The sequence below is a fragment of the Sinocyclocheilus anshuiensis genome, unplaced genomic scaffold, assembly GCF_001515605.1.
Source record: "Sinocyclocheilus anshuiensis isolate Anshui unplaced genomic scaffold, SAMN03320099.WGS_v1.1 scaffold771, whole genome shotgun sequence".
Classification (NCBI taxonomy): Eukaryota; Metazoa; Chordata; class Actinopteri; order Cypriniformes; family Cyprinidae; genus Sinocyclocheilus; species Sinocyclocheilus anshuiensis.
Window position 1 is genome coordinate 470,595 of NW_015552585.1, and position 23,371 is coordinate 493,965.

At 38.1% G+C, this 23,371-nt stretch overlaps 1 protein-coding gene across 1 annotated transcript in view; it reads right to left on the minus strand.

Moving 5' to 3' along the window:
• The window catches only part of LOC107665424 (vascular endothelial growth factor receptor kdr-like), a 48,649-nt gene extending 26,507 nt beyond the window's left edge, over nucleotides 1–22,142 (minus strand). Inside the window, exons 1-12 of the mRNA XM_016456296.1 lie at nucleotides 21,682–22,142; nucleotides 11,299–11,395; nucleotides 9,736–9,935; nucleotides 8,275–8,399; nucleotides 7,124–7,283; nucleotides 6,854–6,990; nucleotides 6,517–6,688; nucleotides 6,305–6,422; nucleotides 5,995–6,164; nucleotides 5,043–5,199; nucleotides 4,960–4,966; nucleotides 820–928 (exon numbers count right to left, since the gene is read on the minus strand). Coding sequence (XP_016311782.1) covers nucleotides 820–928; nucleotides 4,960–4,966; nucleotides 5,043–5,199; nucleotides 5,995–6,164; nucleotides 6,305–6,422; nucleotides 6,517–6,688; nucleotides 6,854–6,990; nucleotides 7,124–7,283; nucleotides 8,275–8,399; nucleotides 9,736–9,935; nucleotides 11,299–11,395; nucleotides 21,682–21,751 — 1,522 coding nt within the window. The 5' untranslated portion in view covers nucleotides 21,752–22,142. The remainder of the gene's footprint in view (nucleotides 1–819; nucleotides 929–4,959; nucleotides 4,967–5,042; nucleotides 5,200–5,994; nucleotides 6,165–6,304; nucleotides 6,423–6,516; nucleotides 6,689–6,853; nucleotides 6,991–7,123; nucleotides 7,284–8,274; nucleotides 8,400–9,735; nucleotides 9,936–11,298; nucleotides 11,396–21,681) is intronic.
• Nucleotides 22,143–23,371: the final 1,229 nt, after the last annotated feature.

A 23,371-nucleotide genomic window follows, 5' to 3' on the forward strand; every position in this document is an offset into this window, starting at 1 on the left:
CACAAAATCATCTTTACCTCTTGCATAGCACAGCATATTCTCTGGGGTTTTCTGTTCTGTTCTGGAGACATGCCACTTGACATCCACCCTTTTATCTTCTGTCTCCATTTTTATTGCACAGTTCTAATTTTTCATGCTTATTGAGTCTCGTCTGATATTGATTCCAGCTCATTTTTGATCATCATTCTAATCTAGGCAACTTTGAATACTCTGATAGCTGACACACGCTTCATTATGTAACTCAGTGAATGGGTTTACATTTGACCCCGGTCAGCTACATATATAAGTGATTCATTATTAAAACAGTGATTGGCATTCCTGTACCACAGTCCATTCCAGAGTATGTAAGCGGAGCAGAAGCAGAACGGGGAAGACTTTGCCTGGAGTGAGGAGCTTTTTTCATGGCAAAATTGTTTCAATGCTGCTCAATCATAAGCATAACATAACACATGTTAACTGTCCAGAATTCAGTCACAAATCTGCCAAAATTCACCATGTGATAAAACACAGTGTTAATAGACTATTAGTAGCTGGGCTAAAACAAAGATGGAATTTGTGAAATATTAAAAATACAAATTGTTCTGTGAACATATATATGTGTGTATGTATATATATACAGTGGGTACGGAAAGTATTCAGACCCCCTTCAATTTTTCACTCTTTGTTATATTGCAGCCATCCACCCTGGTATTTTCGACATGTGTGGTAGAATCAAATGAATAAAATCATTCAAAATTAAAATCAAATCAATAAAAACAAATCGCCACAGATCTTGGTGGAATTTTTACTTTCAGTAAATGAAAAAAATGGCCCACTTACTATACACAAAAAAAGGGATTCTCATAGTCCGGTTCCCAAGTTCATTCTTTGCTGTACAGGAGTAGATCCCCGACACATTAGCTGTTTCCACCACCAGAGTGCTTACAGTCTAAAGAAATGGACAAAGATCATTAGGAATGTAAATCCATAATTTGAGAAAATAGCACAATACTCTTTTAACAGGAATAACACAATATTATGTATCTCAGTACCTACAATCCATGACATTAAACTTTGAGGCATTTATTTCCTATAAGCAGATGGGTCACAACTGGACCTTTTTACAGTCCTCAGCCTCACACATTTAGTAGACTACATCTGGAGTTTTGAGGCCAAATACAGCACAGAGAGTACAGCACAGAAGGTGTGCCTGTGTTCCATGTCATTTCCTGTTACACATTTAAAATGCCAGGCTTAATACTGTCACCATTCAAGTGGAACTCATTAATAGCTTATGTAGACATAATAATAATAATGCAGATTTTTGGCAAAAAAACAGATTCCACAGCTCTGTTTTCAGTTTCAAACAACATCTGTTTTCCTGGCCGTCACATCAAAGGTATAAAACACTCCGGGTGTATTTATGGAGCAATGTACTCATTTTTCAGCTTACTTCCTGGGGTTCACAGACTGTTTATAAGATATATTTGAAATGTAAGAAGCATGGCTTTGGCTCTGAACAACAGGTATTTAATTTTTTTTTCTGTTTTAGTTTGTAAAGATGTAGAACAGTCATATTTAATGCAAAATAATTTTTGCAAAGGTTAGGATTTCTTTTGTACACAACATTACGGTGCTGGACAGACAGAAATGAGGTGTGGAGCTCATTTAATGTAAATCTGTGGACTTGTTGTAGTGCACTGGCATGTAACTGTTTAGTCTTACATGTAGCTGATTTTTATTGGCACACTGCACTAAAATAAACCTGAAAAACAAGACGCTTCCATTCTATTTCCAATAGCAATCCAGTTTAACTAGGCAATGAAATAGCTCTCTGTTGTTTTTAAATTAATTGGCATACTTTTCAATGTAAATACACCTCCATGCCCATGTTAATTAATCTCATCATAGACTGCACATTATTCACGTACTGGATAAACTCAATGACAAATTTCCTGAGTGACATTTAGCATTTTTTCTCAATCTCATGGTGTAGTCAGAAATTCAGAGTGACCTTCCTATTTTGTCTTTTAGCTGCTGTGACGGCCCTTTCTTATTCTGTGGTTACAAGGCACCATCAGAGATGGACTCTTACCAGGCTGTTATTCACTGTGCTGGGAAATTTATATGAGGTGTCAGAAAGGAATTCGCCCTAAACAAATTCCACCCTGTTAAATGGGGCCTCGTTATCACTGACCGCTGTGCTTCATCCCTGCAAAGCATCATCTATTTGTCACAAAAGCCTTTAAATACAGCTAACCTCAAAATTTACACCTGTTCCATAGTGAGAGCGAACCTCCTAGCACAAGGGAGGGCAGGCATGATTGGTTTTAAATGACATTCCTACTGTGAGAATATACTGTGTCACATAAATCTTGCTGTAAGCTTATATTTTTGGTGGTGACTAAACATCATTCTGAGCTTATAGCTGATGGCTTGCAGGTGAATACATGCTTGACCTGGTAGGTTACAGCAGCTCCACGTACAGTCACACTGAATTGTAGAGGAATGCTACAAATGAAAACCTGTGCTTCATTAAGTTTTGGGTGAGTGGTTTTGGTAATAAGGCCTCTTGGGATGTTTTCCAAAATGTCTGCAGTGTTCACTGTAACATTTGGCAGCACAAGCAAAGAATGATAGAGTGACAGACATAAGATATCTGTCTAAGCAAACAACAATGGATACTGTAGAACAATTTACATTGACATTAGACATTAGTTGACTGCCCTGTACATAGATAGCATTTGAAGTCATCTCATGTATTTGAAAACAGGTCTGAAACAATCAACATTCAGTGCATGAATAGTCCTGGGAGAAAGTTCTGTTTATGAGGATTTTACTGGCTTCAGTGCACTCAGTAAGATGGACTGATATACAGGTGCATCTCAATAGATTAGAATGTCGTGGAAAAGTTAATTTATTTCAGTAATTCAACTCAAATTGTGAAACTCGTGTATTAAATAACTTAAAACAGGTCTTCCCTTAAAAATAAGAGGAAACTGCTGGGCAAATTAACTTGTTTAGCCAATGTCTTTCAGATAAGTTTATCTTCTGCCGTTGAACGTAAGGTTTCATGGACCCTGATGAATTAAAAAATTTTTTTTCTGAATTTGAGCACCATGTATCAAGTCATGTGATTTATGCCTTGAAGCCGCAGGGGACCAAAGACCTGTTTTGCATCAATCTGAGTGGAGGAACAATCGGATTAATGAGAGTCAGGGTCGGAGAGGAAACTGCAGCGTGACAGGAAGGGCTGAGTCATGCGTCACTGATCAAAGGAAACACCCCCACTCTCTGGCCAGCTTAGATAAGGCTGATCCCAGAACTTCATGGTCAACATGGGACAGCTGATAACTTCTCAGCACCCCTTGATTAAGAAGACCTCTGAGAGATCATCTTCATGAGCGCAATAATGAGATTTCTAACATGGGACCCTTCCAACAAAACACTGATTTTATGGACACTTAGGCCCAATCCCAATTCGACCCCTTAGCCCTTCCCCTTTCCGGGTGTCTCGATTCTCTTTTGGTTGGAGGGGTAGGGGTAGGGGAAGGGCCAGACAGCCCTTCAAACGAAGATTTTTCGGGACCACACTTCAAACGAAGGGGTATGAATTATCTCAGAGTAAACCGGCTTCAGCGGCAACATGGCTGCCCGAGCGAACAAAAAGACGCATAAATGTAAGCATTTTTGGCATTAATAAAGATTTTAACGAAAAGTAATCATTTGTTTTATGCGTGTATGCGCGTCTGTGCGTATCTCTTTTTAGAGTGAGTTTACTTCAAAAACACCGATTATATCCTCTCGTTGCCGGAAAATATAATGTAGCGATTCAGTATTTAAACTGTTATTAATAAAAGTCATGGGGCAGTGTTGACAAGTTTCTTTTCTCCTGGATGTGTGAGCTGCGTGATCTCCGATATATATGTGTGTGTGTGTGTGTGTGTGTGTGTGTGTCAGTAAGCAGCGCATTAATATAGAACAGTAATATTGTAGGAGCTAGACGACGTATGATGACGTGTGACGGCATAGTAGTGGTGTCCCAATTCTTAGGGGAATATTTTCACCCCTACCCCTTGACACTCTGTTTCAAGGGACAAGGGGTAGGGGAAGGAGAAGGGGTATAAAATAGAATTGGGATTGGGCCTTAATGGCACATCGCAACTAAAATATGATCATGTAGGGGATTCACTCCCACAACTCCCAAATCTGGCAGTGTGAACGTGGCTACTTTTTCTTTTTGGTCACTTCTCAAGAAATAAATTCATTCTACTGAAAATAAAAGAATGGTTCTGTATTTTCTTCCAACTAGGGCATTGCAATTACCCTCCAATGTACCCCTCTCATTAGATGTTGAAAATCAGGACTTCTCACCATCTATATTATGAGCTGTTGTGTTTACTGCCATCGCTGATTATATTTAATACAGCCAAAGTGGTATTTTGGCACTGTGGTACAAAGCCCAAAGTATTTTTGTCGCAAAATTGGCAGTACTCCTTGACAAATAATTACTCTCAATTACGAGAAAACCTTGTCATGACACACCAACTAAGTTTAGGGGACATTCGTAGCATCCATAAAGGTTCACTAAACGGCTGGCATTTACACTGCAATACTCTTGCTTTCAGCACAATGCAAGCATGGGGAATAAGAAAAATAAATCGTCCTCACATTTACAGAGCCAGTGACTGCAAAATGTAGCTCTGGGGCTATTTTTCATCAATAAGCATACTTTATTTTGGACTGATGTCAAGGAAACGGATGCAGTTCATTTGAATAATGAGAGCTGTGGGTAAAGGCAAACATTCATCATTGATATTAACACCTCAGCAAGAGAAAAGATCTCCCAAGCAAGAGGATGACAACTGTTTATGGAACCAAAATTTGTAGAAATGACAAAAAAAGACCATATTTCTGCTTTGACACAATGAAATGTGATTAGACGTAATGCAATCTTTTATCTGACGTGAAATACTGAACAGAAGACCTGTTGATTCAAAGCAAATTTGAAAATGAACAATAACAAAAAAATATTTTTTTTTTTGTGTGTATTATTGACTTACTCTGTAAGATCAGGTCTGGGGTCACACGGCTGCCAAAACCAGGTAATGTCTGGCATGGGAATCCCAAATGCAGTGCAGCTGAGCTGGTGCCCCTCATTATATTTGTAAGTTTGTGGGCCACCTGGAGCCACATCCTCCTCAAAGATCTTTGGCTTCACTGTGTGCACATGGACATACAAGATCATCAGTCATTTAAATGGTCAGTCCGAGAAAAGAATACCGATCATTTGAAGATCATTGGCTAACACTAAAAAACTTTCACCTCATAACTCTAATATGGAAGAGTAAGAATATTCAGGCCTCTATGAACTTCAGTACAGAGAAAATAGGGAGCAATATTGCCTATATAGATCTCATTGAAGTGCATCTGTGCTCATAACGGAAACAATTCTGAAGTTTTAGCATTAGGCAGATTTCAGCATTTGATGAATGATGCCCAAAAATAATTGCAACCAGAAATCTGTTCATTCTGTTTCCATTGTTTTTTACCTTGGTTTTGTTTTTGGGTCTGTAATGATGTCAAATACTTTGGTTCAGGTTGAGGACAGAGAAGCATTAAAATAAAGATTTTATATTAGGCCAGAGGAGGTAATCATACTTGTCTACATTGTTGGATAAAAAGTTTCCAAAAATTCAGGGTAAATCTGGTCAGCACATTATCAAAATCTTAGTTCTGACAGCACATTACAAAGCTTTTTGAGAAGAGCATATCAATTCATCCGCTTACTTTGATTTCTCCCCGACAAATTAAAACATTTGCTGAAGAATCTGTTTGACTTCATACACATGTAATTAAAATGCAAATAAAACTCTTTTATTTTGTTCTGTTAGCTATTTATATTAGTGTTTTATCTTTAGTTGTGGAAGCCTTATTTGGTTCAGTATTGCGTGCAGCAGAGAAAACCCTCAGATGATCATAATCCTGTGCAGTTCATACAGGTTTCTGCATTACCTCTGACTTCCAGCTTGTAGCTGAGGTTTCTGTAGAGACCTTTCTCCTGGTTTGACAGAGCGATAGTGAAGATCCCAGCATCCTTCTGCCTCACTTGTTTTATGGTGAGGTTGTAGCCGGCTGTCTCATAACATGTGGAATTTTCTGAAATGGCAACTCCATCTTTGTACCTATACAAATAGGCAGCAGAAAAGAATAAGACCCAATCAATATAATAATCATACAATAAATTGGTTGGTTATTACACATCAAATTCCTCTCATGGCATCTGAGTCACATTTATTTTTTTTAATGAAAAGCATGAATTTACCACAACACTTGGTCTGGTGCGGGCAAGGCATTGACCCGTGGCTCAAACTGCACCTTTCTACCCTCTACAGTAGAGATAAATTTGCGTTTATTATGGGTCACATTAAGGAATGGATGCTCTGTAGAGACAAACAGAAAAAATACAAGAATATATTAAACTTTTCTACAAAAGCACGAGTGTGTTCAGGTAGTGGCACATCATCACATCCTCACCGTATACAATAACTTTAGTTGAAACTTGATGCCTTTTCTCTTCATTTGATGCTATGCACACATATGTGCCCTTGTCCTCCATTGTCACATTAGGCACGGTTAATGCGTTAGTCATCATGATGATTTGGCCAGGTTGGTCCCTTGTCTTGTTATTATGGTGAGTGCGATTGATCTGAAAGCATAGACAGGAAGTTCAGAAGATGTCAGTCAAGCCAAGCTTTACATAATGCCAGTTCAAATCAGGTAGTTGATCTGAATGTGTACTAATCTAGTAATCTAATACTCCATGCGTTTAGGTAAAACATCTTTAGCATCTTATCATCTCCTGATAACTCACCCGACCCTTATGGAACTGCCACTCAAATCCAATTCTGCCGTTGTAAGTGGTCTCTGCAGAGCAGTTGAGGACCAGGGTGTCACCGACCAGTAATTTTGGTCGTTCTGGCTCGATGGCAATGTTTTTCAGCTCCAACGCTAGGCACAGAGAACAGGAGGTACCAACATGAATCCAGGTTATGTCATGAAAAAAAGCTTTTGTAATTTTCAATCACAGATTTCAAAAGGTAATTGCGTAACTGGGATTTTCTCCTTAATTAAAATGACTCACTTAGCCTTAAAAGGATGTAGTCTGATGTAAACTGTTTGTTATCCACACTGGTCATACACATAATCAGTTGGTAGCTGTCATCAGATTTCAAGGGAATCTTGAATCCTCTCTTTGGATCCCACTCCACCCCACTTTTTACATGATCTGCCATAGGATTCATCTGAAGAGCAAGAGGAGAGAATTTTTAAGCTTTCTTTAAATATAAGTGAAGGTTCTTTCAGTGAAGAAGGAAACAAGTTGTGTGAAGCTTTTATGGCCCATGATTAGTAGCCCATCTAGTAATGAGTAAAACAGGGCTGAGCTTGTCTGTGAAGAACTGATCATAGTTGAGTTGTATACCCCATTTCACTTCTTTTGTTTGTTCGGTGTCCAAGTGCCCTGCTAGGAACGAAGGGAAGGAAGGAAACAGGAAGGACGAATGCCACAGATCTTCCAATGGCAGAAAGGTCACATAACTATCTGTGCCATCTAGCTTAGAAGTGTTTATCCATAGCAAAGACCTGTGAGAAATGACCATAGACCCACTACATGGCCATTGTGGAAAAAACACCACCGTTGAAGTTGTTCGCTGCCAGTGCAGTTTGAAGGACTGAATCTACTGCTGTCACATACTATGTAAGAAGCATCTTGCTAGTATACATAAAATAAAATAAAATTAAATAAAATTATAAATGAATGAACAAAGGTTTACTATTCAAGTACAGTCTTTTTGGGTGAGCTGGGCCAGTTTTTTCCCCATAACCAAGTCTTCATGGACATGATATGTAAAAAAGGTAATTTATTTATAGCTTGAGTTTCTATTTTGAGTGAAAACAACAGTGTAACACTACCTTCCTGTTCTTACAGGAAGCAGACAGAGTGTCTCCTTAGGCCTCCTTGAGCTTCCCTGAGCCTATGGCACACTGTCTCTATCTGAATACACATGCTCAGGGCTTTGATGGGTATGAGAAACTCTGAGACGCCCATGGTCCAAGGCATTCTTCAATGCCAGACCATACAAAACACATCCTATTTTTTCATTTTCAAGGCCTTTGAGGCATGGAAAGCAGGTAAAACATTCACCTCCACTGTATGCGGCCTTAAATTATATGTGAATATTTTTACATTCAGTTGGTTCAAAAACAGTGCCGCTAACATAAAAAAATACTCACAGTCTCAAGGATAACATGTTGATTTGGGGACGTTGTTCTGCATGGGACCACAAAAAAAGGTTCATCCCGATATGCAAAAAGCAGGTGTGGTGAACTGTAATCCTCCACAAATGGATTATTGTGATCTGTGATTTAAAATTAAGCACAAAATAATACAGTAAACACAAAATAATAACAGTTTGCTAAGCACAAATCTAATTTACTGGCCACAAACACAATAATTAATTAATTCACTTATGAATTTGAATGGCATTTTTAAAAGTATTTAATCTTTTATCAATGAATTCTTAGACTTCAGACAATGCCTAGACATCCATGTTACTGTACAGCTATGCTGTGAAATTGGTGTGATTAAACAAACAAGATCTTTTGTGTGCTGACAGTGTTCACGTAATAAAATATATTTTTAAACAAACTTATCTCGCATAAACAGTGGAATCACATAGTGAGATGAACCAGAGGACTATCAGATACTAAATTGGCTACATATGCAGCAGGCCACAGTGGAAGAGGTCTGCTAAACAAAACAGTTGGTGAGCCAGAGACTTGGTGAGCTTTGTTGTCATTTTCACAGCTAAAGTTAGCACCGTCTTTTGCTATAGATAAACTGCAGATCAGCTCTTTGGGACATACACTACCGTTCAAAAGTTTAGGGATGATGAGATTTTTTTAAAGAAAGATTTTTAAAGAAGTCTCTTATTCTCATCTGAATTTATTTTATTAAACACCACAGTAAACACAGCAATATCGTGAAACATTATTACAATTCATTTTAATTATTACAATCATTTTTGAGGGACATTAAAAAAAAAATCTAAGTTATTGCACTTGCTTAAAATGTTAACAGCTTACACAGTTGTCGGGAGGCACAGGAAGACTCTAAGCAGAAGCCCAAAAAGGAAATTATCAAAGACCAGGCTTCTAGAACAATCAAACTCTGTTTCCATCTCTAAAGATATCCAGCTTAATATATAAGCCTTGTTTTTTTGTGTCATTGATTTTCTATTTCCTAGTCTTATGACAGCTGAGTTCTGTCTTGCAGATATGGTCCAGTTGTCAGTGATTAAAATCTTCTGAGTGCAGTAATAGCTGCATAGTTACTAGCTCCACTGCCCGGCTAACAGGTTTATGGCTTTGTTGTAGTTTCAGTGAAGTGAAGTTTCTCATTACTTCATTTCTTTTTTTAAATCTCAAGCTTTTCTAATGGCTTGGTGTTTTTCCAGGTCCTGTTTCACACAGAGAGACCTCAAAATCTCTTCGAAATCTCTTCTGGCAATTAATTGGAAGGAAAGTGGCAAGTTCCTTGGTTTATCCTTTAGGGATAATTTCTAACCAAATACAGTGATGTACAAAAATATTATGTAAATAATATTATGTCAAAAAAACAATTTTTACTAAACCAATTTTTTACAATCTCTGGGTCTATGCTGAAAACAATAGTAAGTATTTTTATTATCTTACCTTTAACAAAAACATATGTGGACACCTCATGATCTCTAGACTTTTGGTGACCGCCGCATGTGTAGAAGCCAGTGTCGTTGTGCATCAGGTTGTGTATGACCAGCTTGCTGCAGTACTTGTGCATTCTCTCCTCACACAGCTCAATCCGTACCGATGACACATTTCTGTTAGCTAGCCTCCAGTGCAGGGAAGTTGATCCTCTAATGAAAGTCACACCATATAAATAGAACATTAGCAACAATTTCAAAGGCAAGTAGGCTTATGCCAGATTAAATAATCATTGCAGAGAGTATCTGCCGCTATTACATTGGATTTTTTAACTTTATACCACCAACCACATACAAACACATTCTGCAGCTTCTTTTAGTTTACTCTGACATTACAAACATAATCCTAAAAGTAACCGAAATAAATCAACAGCAGATTTTTTTGATTGGCATCCTGAGCATAACTTTAGAATTAAGCATAAGGAGGGTTTATAGAAAGACCAGTTTAAAACAAATCCTCCGTTGACTGATGTTTCTGCAGTTCCTGATCACATTTGTTTTAAAGATCTGTTTCAAGATTTGTTTCAAGATCTCTTTCCGAATTACTGAAAATTAACTGAGCATGTCAGATTCCTCATCCATATTCTCAGCATATTCAAACGGGCCTATATGTGACCCCGGACCACAAAACCAGTCATAAGTGTCAATTTTTCGCAAAATAAGCTTTCCATTGATGTATGGTTTGTTAGGATAGGACAATATGAAAGTTTTAAAGTTTCTTAGTGTCCCACTTTACACAGGAACAGGTATTTAATGGATGAAGTGTCTAAATTACATGTTTCAAACGAGTACATAAAAAGGACCCCAGTGGAGAATCAGACTTATCTCACATACTGCTGCTGCCTTTAGACTGATGGGTCATGCAACTTCAGCCTCAAATCTCTGTCCAGAGCCAAAGACAGTATCAGCTTCTGGCTCACATGGCCTTCTAGGAAGCGTTACATTAGTTAAGCTTCTTCGGGGTCAGCATTCCTGGCATGACTGCAATAGCATGCAATGCTCTCTCAGAGTCCAAATGTGAATGTTTCAGATGCCCCCGTCCCCCTTCTCTTTCTGCTACATTTGGATGAGATAGCTATTTTGGGATTATACTGCCTTCTGAGAGCCTCTCATCCCATGTCAAAGCAAAAGCAAATGCGTTTAGTTCTGAAGAGTGATGGTGTGAGATTAGTGTGCTTGGATACACACCATCTGCCACCCAAGTGCTTATACAGAAGAGATAGTTTACCCAAAAATAAAAATGTTGGAATTTATTAATTTACTATGTTATTCATCCTCAAGTTGTTCCAAACCTGTATGACTTTCTTCCTTTGGTGTAATATATACAACAAAATATTTATCATAAGATGGTTTTAAAAGGGCTATTTAAAATAATTTGGTAGTTTTATGTTTTTCTAAATTGAGTTCAAATTTATTCTGTCTGAATATTGGAATGCTTACTGGTATAATATCAATAAAATTAACATATTTTAGATTTAGTGTTTGTGTGAGGTGGGACAGCAGATGAGCACAGTACCTGCAGATGAGAGTGAGTGTGCCACCAACATGCTGAAGGTGTGTGTCTTCGGCAGGAAGCAGCTGTGGATCAGGCAGACGAGATCCCTTTACCAACCCTACAGAAAACACAATATAACACAACACACAATCAGTGACACACTAACATCCCAAGTACAAAAGCATCACAAAAGCCACAATGTGGTCAAACTGACAGCCTACAATATAGTAATATAACACTGCAACAAGTTTCCAGGTACAAGTTTCAACTTTTTGTTCAAGCATACAAGATGTACTTTACAGTTCTTTCTGAAGAATTATAATACAAGCACAAGGCAAAACTGGTCAAGCAAACCATAAATGGAACACTCTAAGAAATTACAAGATTAACTTTTTGAGAGCATTCCAGTGTGATTTGGAGACTCTGATTCAGAATGTTATGCAATAGCCTTTCCGCTCCCATGTGGAACTCCAGAATCCAGCTCAGTGCAGTCTACTCTGTGCTGGACAGGTTTAAGCTGGTAGAGATGTGGAAACAGTGCATTTGAGCATGTGTATACATTCTAGATCAGAGGACGGAGGCCAGAGGTACAGCTGTGCCCCCCACGGAGGGGTCACCTCTGTCAACATGTGTGTGAGAGAACAAGGCAGACCCAGATGAATCAGATGTCCTTAAACACATCCTTCACATCAGTCAGTCCCTATTTTCTGCCCTTGCATAATGCCACCTTTTTATACTTTGATAAAGAGCTTCATTTAACTCAGATCTCTTGAGATCTCTTCTGTGTGCTATTATTACAGTGAAGGTTCACTGCTGGTCTGGGGCCAGGTAAAGCTGATGATAGGAGCCATGAGTACGCTCGGGACAGGAAGCGGTGTCATTCCCTCTGCTGCCCAGGATGGGTGACATTTGTCTCATAAGTGATTTCCTTCTTTTGAACTTACTCTCTGAACGCTTTCTGTTGTGGCATTGTAACACAGGTTATTTTTTTGTTATAAGAGCAGCCTTCTGGGAAATCTCCCCTGCAAAAAATACAATAGAATACAATCTTAGATCAGCACGAACTTTCACACTGGTTTTTGTAGGTCTAACTAGTGGGTCAGCACTGCAATGCTGATTACTAGTTTTTTGGTATTAAAGCACAATGAATGCGGGAGACACTAAAAAGCAGCACGATGTGGTGCAAAGATGAAAGACAGCCATGTAGTGCACATTTACATTGAAAAACCCCCAAAACAATTCAAAAGTAGTTAAGTGGAATACAAAAACATCTTTTGGGTGGACAGGTTCACTTTTTCATTATTTTTCTATGTATTTGCAGACATCCTCACTTTTCCAGTGCCTCACGCATGTGCATCTCATTCTAAAGTCACCATCTCAAGTTAAAATAAGTGTGAACAAACTATAATAGTTTCGGTAACGATTTGAGTTAGAAAAGACCGATTTGATTTGTAGATTTACATTTACACAAAAAAATAAAACACACATTAAAAATGTATTTGCTGTGTGATGTTGATGTCTTTCACGAGTCATGACAAAAAGCCACAGACCAAATGGTGTCCAAATGGTGTCAAAGACAGTAACTTTATGCCTGTCTCAGACATAATTCATCATGAAATGTGGAAAATTTACATTTTGTCCACATGTTTTATGAGTCATCACTCATTCTCACTCATGTTTTAGAAACACTGTACATCTAAATCCATTAAATCAGAGTTACAAGAAGATGCTGCTCACACTGTACAACTGAGAGATATTAGTCAGAGTGAGTCAAACTGGATTTGACCGCTCTGAAATGTGTCTACCACACAGAAGAGAGAATTATTGATTCCTGCTGACATCCATATATGCTTATTTTCCATCGAAGCCTCATTCACATATGTACGCCTGCACACAAACATGAGCGGTGAATCACATTCTATAAAACCCAACAACTCTCGCTGTCTTCACAGCTGCCCTGTTCAGCAGGAGGCCCCCAGCAGCCCACTTAAGAAGGAATACTTTCTCATAAAAATCTTTTGTCTCTGTCGCTGTACACACATTATTCCCACAGCACACAGCCCCCCACCTGCCCCTGATGTCTGCCCAGTGCTGACCTCAGTCCGGCACTTCTCCCACCCTTTCCGCCAGCTGTGTACTGCATTCCTCCCGCACAGAGACTAAAAAAATTTTTTTTTCAGAGACTTGTTGTGGTGTTTCAAGGGGCCTGGGACCTGGTTTCCATTAAAGCCTATTTAAAAAAAACAACAACCATGGAAGAATGGAAAAAAACACAGCGCTGATGCTATGTGGGTTGCCATATTCCGCATGATTAGCCTACGTTCCTCTCGTGGGAACAAGTAAAAGACATGTCACTGTCAAAAGTTGTGCTCCTCATGACTTCCTACAATCACTCAATCATGGTGTCCTAATTGATGTTTGTAGTTTTGTTAGGAAGAACAAGAGAAGGTTCATGTCCAGAAGAGCAGAGGAGCCTTCACAAAGATGACAGGTTTAAATGTTGAGTTAGATGGGAGGCACAAAACACTCTCAAATTAAGCTGAAATGATGTGTGGGGTTTTCATGGAAAGTTGACTTCTGGAGAACTATAAATAATATCAGCATTGTGTTGTGAAACATTTAGACCAAAAACTGTTCAGTAGGGTGGCCCTTATTTTTGGACTTTTGAAATCTTCTGCTCTCACCCGCCCTTCATAAGAAATGGAAACAAACCAAATTTCGTTGAGATTGGACTACGTTTGGGGTGTGAAGAAAGTGAACTTGGAACAAAACTTAGATCTGATCTAGATATTTATGATGATCCGACAAGTCCTTCAACCACAGTATTCTTGTGGGGACCTGAAAACCGATTTTGGCACTCTCTGACAATCTGCATAATGAACTGCGTTTGTCTTTGAGAGGAGTCCGTTGTATACTCTTAGATAAGCGCAACAACTCTTTCTTGCATGTGCATTGTCCAGGAACCAGGAAATTCATTTAAGAAGTCCTGGCGGAGATCAAGAATAACAACGAAGTTGCGAGTGTTCTGCCATTGCTGTGACACATTGCCAAGTATGGTGCCCCATACTCAGAAATTGTGCTCTTTTAACCCATCTACACACAGCAGTGAGTAGTGAACACACACACACACACGGAACAGTGGGCAGCCATTTGACCAGCAGCCGGGGAGCAACTGGGTGTTTGGTGCCTTGCTCAAGGACCTCAGTCGAGGTTACTGAAGGTGGAAGAGAGCACTGTACATTCACTCCCCCCACCTACAATCCCTGCCGGTCCTAAGACTCAAACAACTCTTTCTTGCATGTGCATTGTCCAGGAACCAGGAAATTCATTTAAGAAGTCCTGGCGGAGATCAAGAATAACAACGAAGTTGCGAGTGTTCTGCCATTGCTGTGACACATTGCCAAGTATGGTGCCCCATACTCAGAAATTGTGCTCTTTTAACCCATCTACACACAGCAGTGAGTAGTGAACACACACACACACACGGAACAGTGGGCAGCCATTTGACCAGCAGCCGGGGAGCAACTGGGTGTTTGGTGCCTTGCTCAAGGACCTCAGTCGAGGTTACTGAAGGTGGAAGAGAGCACTGTACATTCACTCCCCCCACCTACAATCCCTGCCGGTACTAAGACTCAAACCCATATCCTTCGGGTTACAAGTCCGACTCTCTAACCACTAACCAGTAGGCCACAACTGCCCCTACTTCTGGAGAAACAAAGGGGCAGTTGTGGCCTAATAGAGAGAGTCATCTGATATCAGAAACAGTCAAAAGTTTATCAGTGAACAAAATCTTCGCTAATATTACCAATCAGATCTTGAAGTAACTGTTGATAAAAAGATACATTCTTTGAGCATACCCAAAAAATCTAATTATCTGGATGGTATTTTACATACATTACATACTTCTAGTGGAGAAACAAATGAGGGGGTGACAGGTTAACATTTCCAATAAAAAAAATGTACCCCCCAATAAGGGCCACCCTATTGTTCAGCAACCATGTCATTGGTCCCTGGTGGATGTTAAAAAGCTGGAACTTGTGAAGTCAGATGATGCTTGAATTAGATTTATTTAAATTTTTTTACAGATGTAATTCAATTTACTTGTGTACTGTCTTTTGTAGAGAGGATATCCTGTCGCTGCCCAGTAAGCGTTGGTCATAATATGCGGAATTCCCTACTCTGTGGCTGGTACAAGAAGACTGTGCTTCCCGTCCACCCGTGTGATACACAGTGCCGGTAAAGCAGTCTCTGAGGATGGGGCAGGGGGGAATCTTTTTTGGGCATACACAACAATATAAATTTATTAATCATTTAACCTTGCCACAGTATCCATTGTGATTTCAAAGCTTTACAAGCAACGAAGGCTTCTTAATAAATAAAAATAAAGTCAAACAATAGTAAGCATGTCCATGGGCACAAAACCCAAAAGTCAGGCAACAGTTGCACACGACCAATCACACATTAATTTCTTTCCTGTCTTTTTCTGAAGAAAACAAAACACCCTTCTGGGACATGTAAAATCTATAAATACTGGAATTTTGCAAGACAGAAATTTAATGTGAATATTTGTGACCCGTGCTGGCAAAATGAGTCGGAATGAGCAAATTTTCAAAAATGAGTTCTCTTCATTTTCACATTCTACATTAAAATACCTTCAAAATGATATAGAACTTGTTGGAATCGACAAAAAATGACTGAGCTACAGCCGTTTGAAGGTGATAGAGTCAGTAAAGTCAATTTTGAGAAAAATCGAGTTAAAGTTTTCTGAAGGTTCCAAAGCAAAATCACTGAGCAACCTTGCATATTTTCCTCCAATTCTTTTCTTAATAATAATCACTATATTATTAATCACAATATAGCTGTTTTTTATTTTATCTTTGCTATTAAAAATAAGATACAAAGATGCAAATAAACTGTAGTTTAATCAAGAGTAGCAAATGATTCCGTCTTTCTTTTAATGTTTGATTAACATCGAGACAGATCAATATTGTGACCTACTGTAATGCATGGATCTAATATAATGTTACACATCAGATTTTCCCCCAACCATTAACTAAACGTTCATGTAAGACATAACAGATTATGTTTGTGTGAATCTCGCCAAGACATATTTCACAATAATGTAGGCTACTTTATAGGGAGATCGCACGCTCTTGTAGAGGTGTGTTTTATGCACACGCTTTGCAAATGTCAGTCAGTGCGAACGTTTTGTTTTCATCAGCATGGGTTTGAAAATCATATTTTACTGGTTCAGACTCATGTCATACAGAATTCACTATGAATATTCATAAAGCTGGAATGCTGCGCTTTGCAACGGTATATGTGACCCTGGACCACAAAACCAGTCTTAAGTCGCTGGGGCATATTTGTAGCAATAGCCAAAAATACAAAGCTTTATTCAGCTTTCAGATGATGTATAAATCTCAATTTCGAAAAATTGACCCTTATGACTGGTTTTGTGGTCCAGGGTCACATATCCTACAACTTGTGGTGAGAAGCAGCAGCAGTCATCCAAAAGTGAGCAGAGAAAAATGTACTCCTCTCAGAAAACGTACAAATAAAGATCACTTTAGATGTTTAATTACTATTTGAAGCATTGGGATCACTAGAAGAGGGCTTAATGAATTCATTTTTGTGAAAACCTCAAATTCGACCAAAACTGAAATTTTTCACTTCTTTTGCCTGTGGCTCAGTATTAGACCGGGCGCATTCCGACTCATTTTGCCAGCACGGGTCACATTTGTCTATATAAGTTGCTGACATATTATGACAAAAACAATAATTTTTTGTAAGAGATAATGTGACTGTACATTTTCCCTCATTAAGTCATCCATATACTTTACATCATAAATCATGTAATGTGTAATGTACAGTGAGCTGGTCATTATTGGCCAAAAAAAAAAAACAGGGCAATCAGGTCATGTTTATTTTGTGGTAATGACCGTCTGCCTGTACATTATACTACTAATTATGACTATTTACCAGATAAGTAAAAAAAAAAAAACATACTGGAATAACAGAAAAATTGGAAATATTGATTTGAGTTTATATTATTATTATTTGTTGTTGTTATGAAGAAAGACATAACAGAGTGATACAAGAAGCCTAATATAAGCACATATAGGATAATCAAAAATATTTGACCATAAAAATAAACTAAGTACCAACTCAAGTTTTAAATGACCAAATCAAGTATTCCTGAGAGCTATATAATAAAATTTCATAATATGTCTGCTTATAATTGTACTATAATTAATTTGATAGTTCAATGGTGGTTATTCTACCTCTAATTATGCAGCTTTTATATAATTAATGGCATTTAATGAAGAATTATAATTGGTCCACTCTGTCACACAAACAACAGTAAAACAATTTCATAAGAGGTTCAAGGAGCTGATGGCACTGAAGGGTAAACTTACACAAAACTAGACTACCCGCCAAAAAAGTTGCTACTACACCTCCAACTGTGCTGCCTGCCTTCTCATTCATTGAAGTGTTCTCTTGTTGCAAGTCCCTTTGCTACAACTACTGATCCCTGCCAAACCGCAAGGTTAAGACAACAGCAATGGAGAATGCAGATGTTATTAGTTCCTGGATTGGTCTTTGGATGGTGGAGTTGAAAACCCAACACACATACACACAATTTGTACGAAAAATGAAATATGATGGTAAATTAAACAAACAACAGCTGGCAATAGGCTGAGTGGTAATTTTGGTCATATTTGATCAAATATTGAAACAATGGAATGTGAAGAACCCTGGAAATAGTCTCCATAAGTGGATCTTTATCCCATGAGCTTCCACAATATGTTCTGGAGCTCAGGGGATTGTGCTATACTTCATGATGGAGATTCTCCTTGAAATAGCAATATAACGCAACATGAGCAGCCATCATGTCCTGCAAAGAGACTAACTAGTGTGTCAAAGATAAAAGACAACTTGGAGGTAATGACCCATGACCAAAACCATGATACATAAATGTCTCCAAAGCACACTGCCTGAGGTCTGATTAAAGCCCTGTGCACATTAAAGACGATAACTTTAACTATGAAGTTTTAAAAATCGTTCTAATTCTATGAGAGCAGGGATAACCACATTACCCAGCTTTATCAGTAATGACACAGAGGAACATTATCATTGGAATCACTTTTACAAGACGTTTTTTTCCCAGCTGATAAAACAACTGACAGCCAATCAAAAGCATTTAAAGCAGCAGATGACATGTGGGCTTATAATAAACAGAACATTATTATTCCGTTGGTGTGGAAGCTGAAATACAGTATAGTAATTGTTATATCTCTATAATGTTTTAATATTTAATGAAGGCAGAAAATGGAGTAGTCTGCAAATGCATAGAAAGCAAGTAAGCAAGCAAGCCAGAGATCATGAAAGAGAATGAAAGAAGGACGTCTGAGCTCTATACTCGCGTGCCACCCCACCACTGTGGGATGAGTGGATGAGCTTGAATTGCACTTGGCTGACCCCTACCTACTGTATTCATCCCAACATGCACTGCTGTTGAACGGCTGTTCAGAAGGAACATTACTGTTCTTCTTGAGCCTGGAAAATAAAATGTAATCCAGAAAAAAACATTAAGCAAGTTTAATCCAGGCACTACTTTGTATAGTACATGTTCAAATAATTATTTTTCCACCCATATTAATTGTTTACTGTATTTACACTGCTTGAGCAAGTTCTGCGTAGCAAGGTGCAAGTACAGTTTCAGTACTGAACATATTTTGACTGAACTCAGCAGAATACTAATTAAAATACACTATTAACATTTTTGTCATTTGCAGTATACAGTATAGGCTTTTATTAAGCAACATAAATAACTACTCCACTGTTTGAGAAAAATGTCTGTCAGGCTTGATGTACATGCTGCAAGCTGTACGCAGCTACAGTTTAGGTTTGTAGATTACACTCCTTGTAGATTAATCAAGATCTCTGATATCAAGATATCAGACATCATTTTATTTTCTGTATAGAACCATAACTCTGTTATGCAGCATGAACGCTTCCAGACTGAAAGCACAAAGTGAACCTGCAGTTATGCTCTGCTTACGTGCTGCTTATGCATGCAATGTGAAACAGACCTAATTTGTCAGGCCAGTAATGAAATGTTGTATTACTGCAATGTTGTGATGTCAAAGGAGAAAGTACGAGTTGGCTAGCACGTATTCAGTGAGTTCTGGAAAGTAATGCAATGCAGAGGGTTCTCGGATGTGTAAAATTGCTGGAGTATTTTAACCTTTAAATGGTCCAGCAAAATTTGAAAACAGAGCCCTGGGCAATATCTGGATCATTTCAAGATGTCTATATATCTCTCTACACAGCAGCATTATTGGATATTTTTCTTACTTAAAACAGACTTCATCTTTAATCCTTCTCATTCCTGTAAGTAACTTCTAACAGCCAAGTCAAAATGTGTTTCACTTCTCTAAATGTGTAAGTTTATAGATCTATAGTCTATACTCACCTCGTATTTCTCATGTAACAGTTCAGTTGAATTATTAGGCTAATACTTTAGAAATCACAAGACATATCAGACAACACAGTTGCACTCCATTGATAAATTCAGCTAACTAAACTTGTCTTAAATGTAATAATCACTATGCACCACCAAAAATCTGATGACAGAAGAAAAGTGGCAAACGGCTAAATTTCATGGCCTGTTTTTTGACTAATGGATTAACCATACACCCCTGACATTTAAAATATAATGGCATGTTCTTCCGCTCTACCATTGTCTTGAGGTGGGTTGACTGACACACATTTGGAGTAGAGGAGCAAGCAAGAAGTCTGGGGAAAGAATCTTTACTCAGGTAGCATGTCACATTTCCGTGACCTCTACTGCCAGAACAATTCCAGGGTGCCTCCTGCCTCTCCATCCGCTTCCTTCATGTGTCTTTCCCATGCTCGGCGCGAGGACAGTGAAGGAAATCTACATGGAGACCTTGTAGACAAAGCTTGAAGACCCAGAAAGTCATGGGGGGAGCAGTATTTCCTCTGTTTGGATCAGAGTAAGAGCTGCTGTTTGTTTGGACAGCAGAAGGAAGACCTGTATCTGTAGTGTACAACTGCTATGTCACGATGAACAATGGCATCCATCTTTTACTATCCATCTTGTTTATAAGGAGATGCAGCCAGAAGTCCAAGCAGTCAACAATATACTTTCTCTTATAAACACATATTCTCTTGTCAAACTCGAGAACAGCACTGGACCTGGAGATGTGCCCATACTACCCATTTACAATAAACTGTTTTTGATGTTATCAAACATCAACACACCTGATATTTCGAACACAATGTGGAATAGGAATAACTAGTAATTAGTGACTAGTGAGTTTGAATAACTAACTAGTCCGAGGATGGAGGAATGCAAGAAGTGCCCACTGCCCTACTGTTCTTCCATCATAACCTGTAGTGATTGGGGGGTCCCCGGAATGATTGGGGACCCCAGAAAAATTAGCAAAAGCCAGTAAAAGGATTTAAGCCCCAGCAGGGATAGATCACCTCCTGCTTTCCAAGTGAGCATTTCATTTAGTGCCAGAATACAGAGTGCTGATGACTGGGTCTCAAAACCCAGTGAGCTGCATACCTAGACATCATTTGGGACACCAAAATGGGTTCTTACAATCCATTTGGCACATATGATCCCCAAAATGCTGCACCAAACAATCTGTGTATAGGTATAGGCAGCTCATTTGGTTTTGAGAACATAGCAAATGACATCAAAGCAGATTACCTTGTTTTAAAGACTGAGAGAAAAATTATTACATTTTAATATTTCTACAAAATGACCGTCTATAAAATCACGTCAGTAAATTCAATGCCTTCAGAAAAGTTTTGTACTTTTACTAGTACAAAAACGCTGTAAAAAGTCATCACTGTGTCAAAAGACATCATATTTGTTCCCATCCAATTAATTTGTCACAATAATAGTGATTTCTTCCATGCGTTTTCAGAGTTTCTCAATTCTCTTCTTCAGCAATTAAAGTCGAAATAAAAAGTGAAATTTAAAAAGTGCAGTGAACTCATGACTGAAGGTCAGTGACTTTCAAGTTAAAGACTACCGAATATATTTTAATGAAGAAACTTCTCATGTTGCAATATAGGCTATTTTCTAAAATGAAAATAGCCTGACATCAGAACAACAATTAAACGGTTAACCATTAATTCAATGGCATCGTATAAGTGATGTACTTTTATTCTATAGCACAACACTATTTTTGTCATCATTACATCCACATTTGTTTGTATCCATTTACATGCAGATCAGTTAATGCCCATTAAGTTGACAACAAATGAACTACAAACCGCATCTGTACAACAGCAGCCCATTGAAGATCGCGTGCCACTTCACTCGCGTGCGCAGTAAAATGACAAAAAGCGCGAACTTACCACTTGAGAAGAAATTAAGAAGCAGCTGGAAAGTGAAGAAGCCTTTGACTGAGGTTTGAACGGGAGTCATTTCGTCCGTTAAAATAACGTTCCGACGGATATTCCGTACAATCAGCTGTCACTTTATATTTGGATGTGGCTGTAATAGTCCAGGTAGGCTACTGTGATTTCTCTTGGTGTACGGTTAAATCTTGACAGTTCCCGTTGATATGACAGAGATTGTTCTTTCTAGAGTGAAAACACTTCTTGCTGTCTCTCAGTGAATGTAAATGTGTCGCATGGTCCTGCGGTACACGAACGGAGCAGCTCCAAACTACTCCCGAGGGCAGGTGCGACGTTTGCTCTTCCTTCCTAAAACTGAGTGAATGAAATTTCAAAAACTAGACTCTATATAGAAAAGAAGGTTTAACGATAGTATAACAATGATAACTAATGCCAACCGACTGATAAACCACCCCACTGCCTTTAGCTTTTCTGCCGGGGTTTCCCTCTCGAAGGCTTTATATGAGTGAAGCGAGGACGGAAGGACGCAACGTAACCATAGTAACCCTGCAGCGGTACTCCACCGCACTTTCCTGCTTTAACTTACTATATTGACCCTACAGATATCGATTAAGATATTTTGTCTTGTAATAATCTGATTAAGTTTTTTTTTTTTTTTTTTTGCTATTTTCTGTCTGATTACATTAAAGATTTATTTTATCTCAGACACATATCCCACCCAAATGCCTCTATGAATGTGAAGACGCTTCACAAAGTAGGCTATTTCATCATTGTTTTGAACCTAAAATCTATCAAACCCCGGCAGTCCCTAAAATATCTAGGTGCAAAGGTAAACAGGCATTGTCTGATAACATATCAGTCAAAATACCTTGGAAAAATATTTACAGGGTTTATTTTTAACTTCAGCAACAGGATGCAGCTAATTTTATATCAAAGTAAATAATCATGGGGCTTCTTTTCACCTTCCAACACCCCCATGGTGTGTGGATGCACCACCGACGGTTTGTCTTTTTGATGCTACAAATGGGGACACGCTCCCTGCAACGTAGGGCAAGGCATTGTCCATTGATGTCCTTCCATTTATATCATTTCAAATGCACAGGATGTTAAACCTGTTAAACAGAAATTAAACAGTACAGTTTAATACAGTTCGTCACTGATGAGGTATAAGGTTAAAGAGACATGAGGTTTTCTTCCTGTAGTATTGATTGGATGATGATGTGATTAATGTGATAATGTAAGGGCCACTGATAACAGTTTACCAGTTTATTTACTTCTGTGACTCAAAGAAACTAAGGTAGCTGCTAATGTTAAGGATTTAGTTATTCCAACCAACATTTGATGAAGTGGAATGTCACTTATATTTATCTTACTTATATCAATTATATTTTATTCTGCAGTGTTATAAAAATGTGTATTATTTTTTAAAATAACTTCATGACTCATCCATGTTCATGACATTTTTTACTACTTTTTAGTAAAATTATAATTATTAAACAATTTAAAAAATGTAATACCTCTATTATTATTTATTATTATTGTTATTTTTTTAAATAAATAATAATAATAATAATAATAATAATAAACAATTATATTATTATTATTATTTGTTTATGATTTTATAATACGTTTTTTTTTTTAATCTACATATATATAATATATATAAGTATATATAAATATAAGTTTC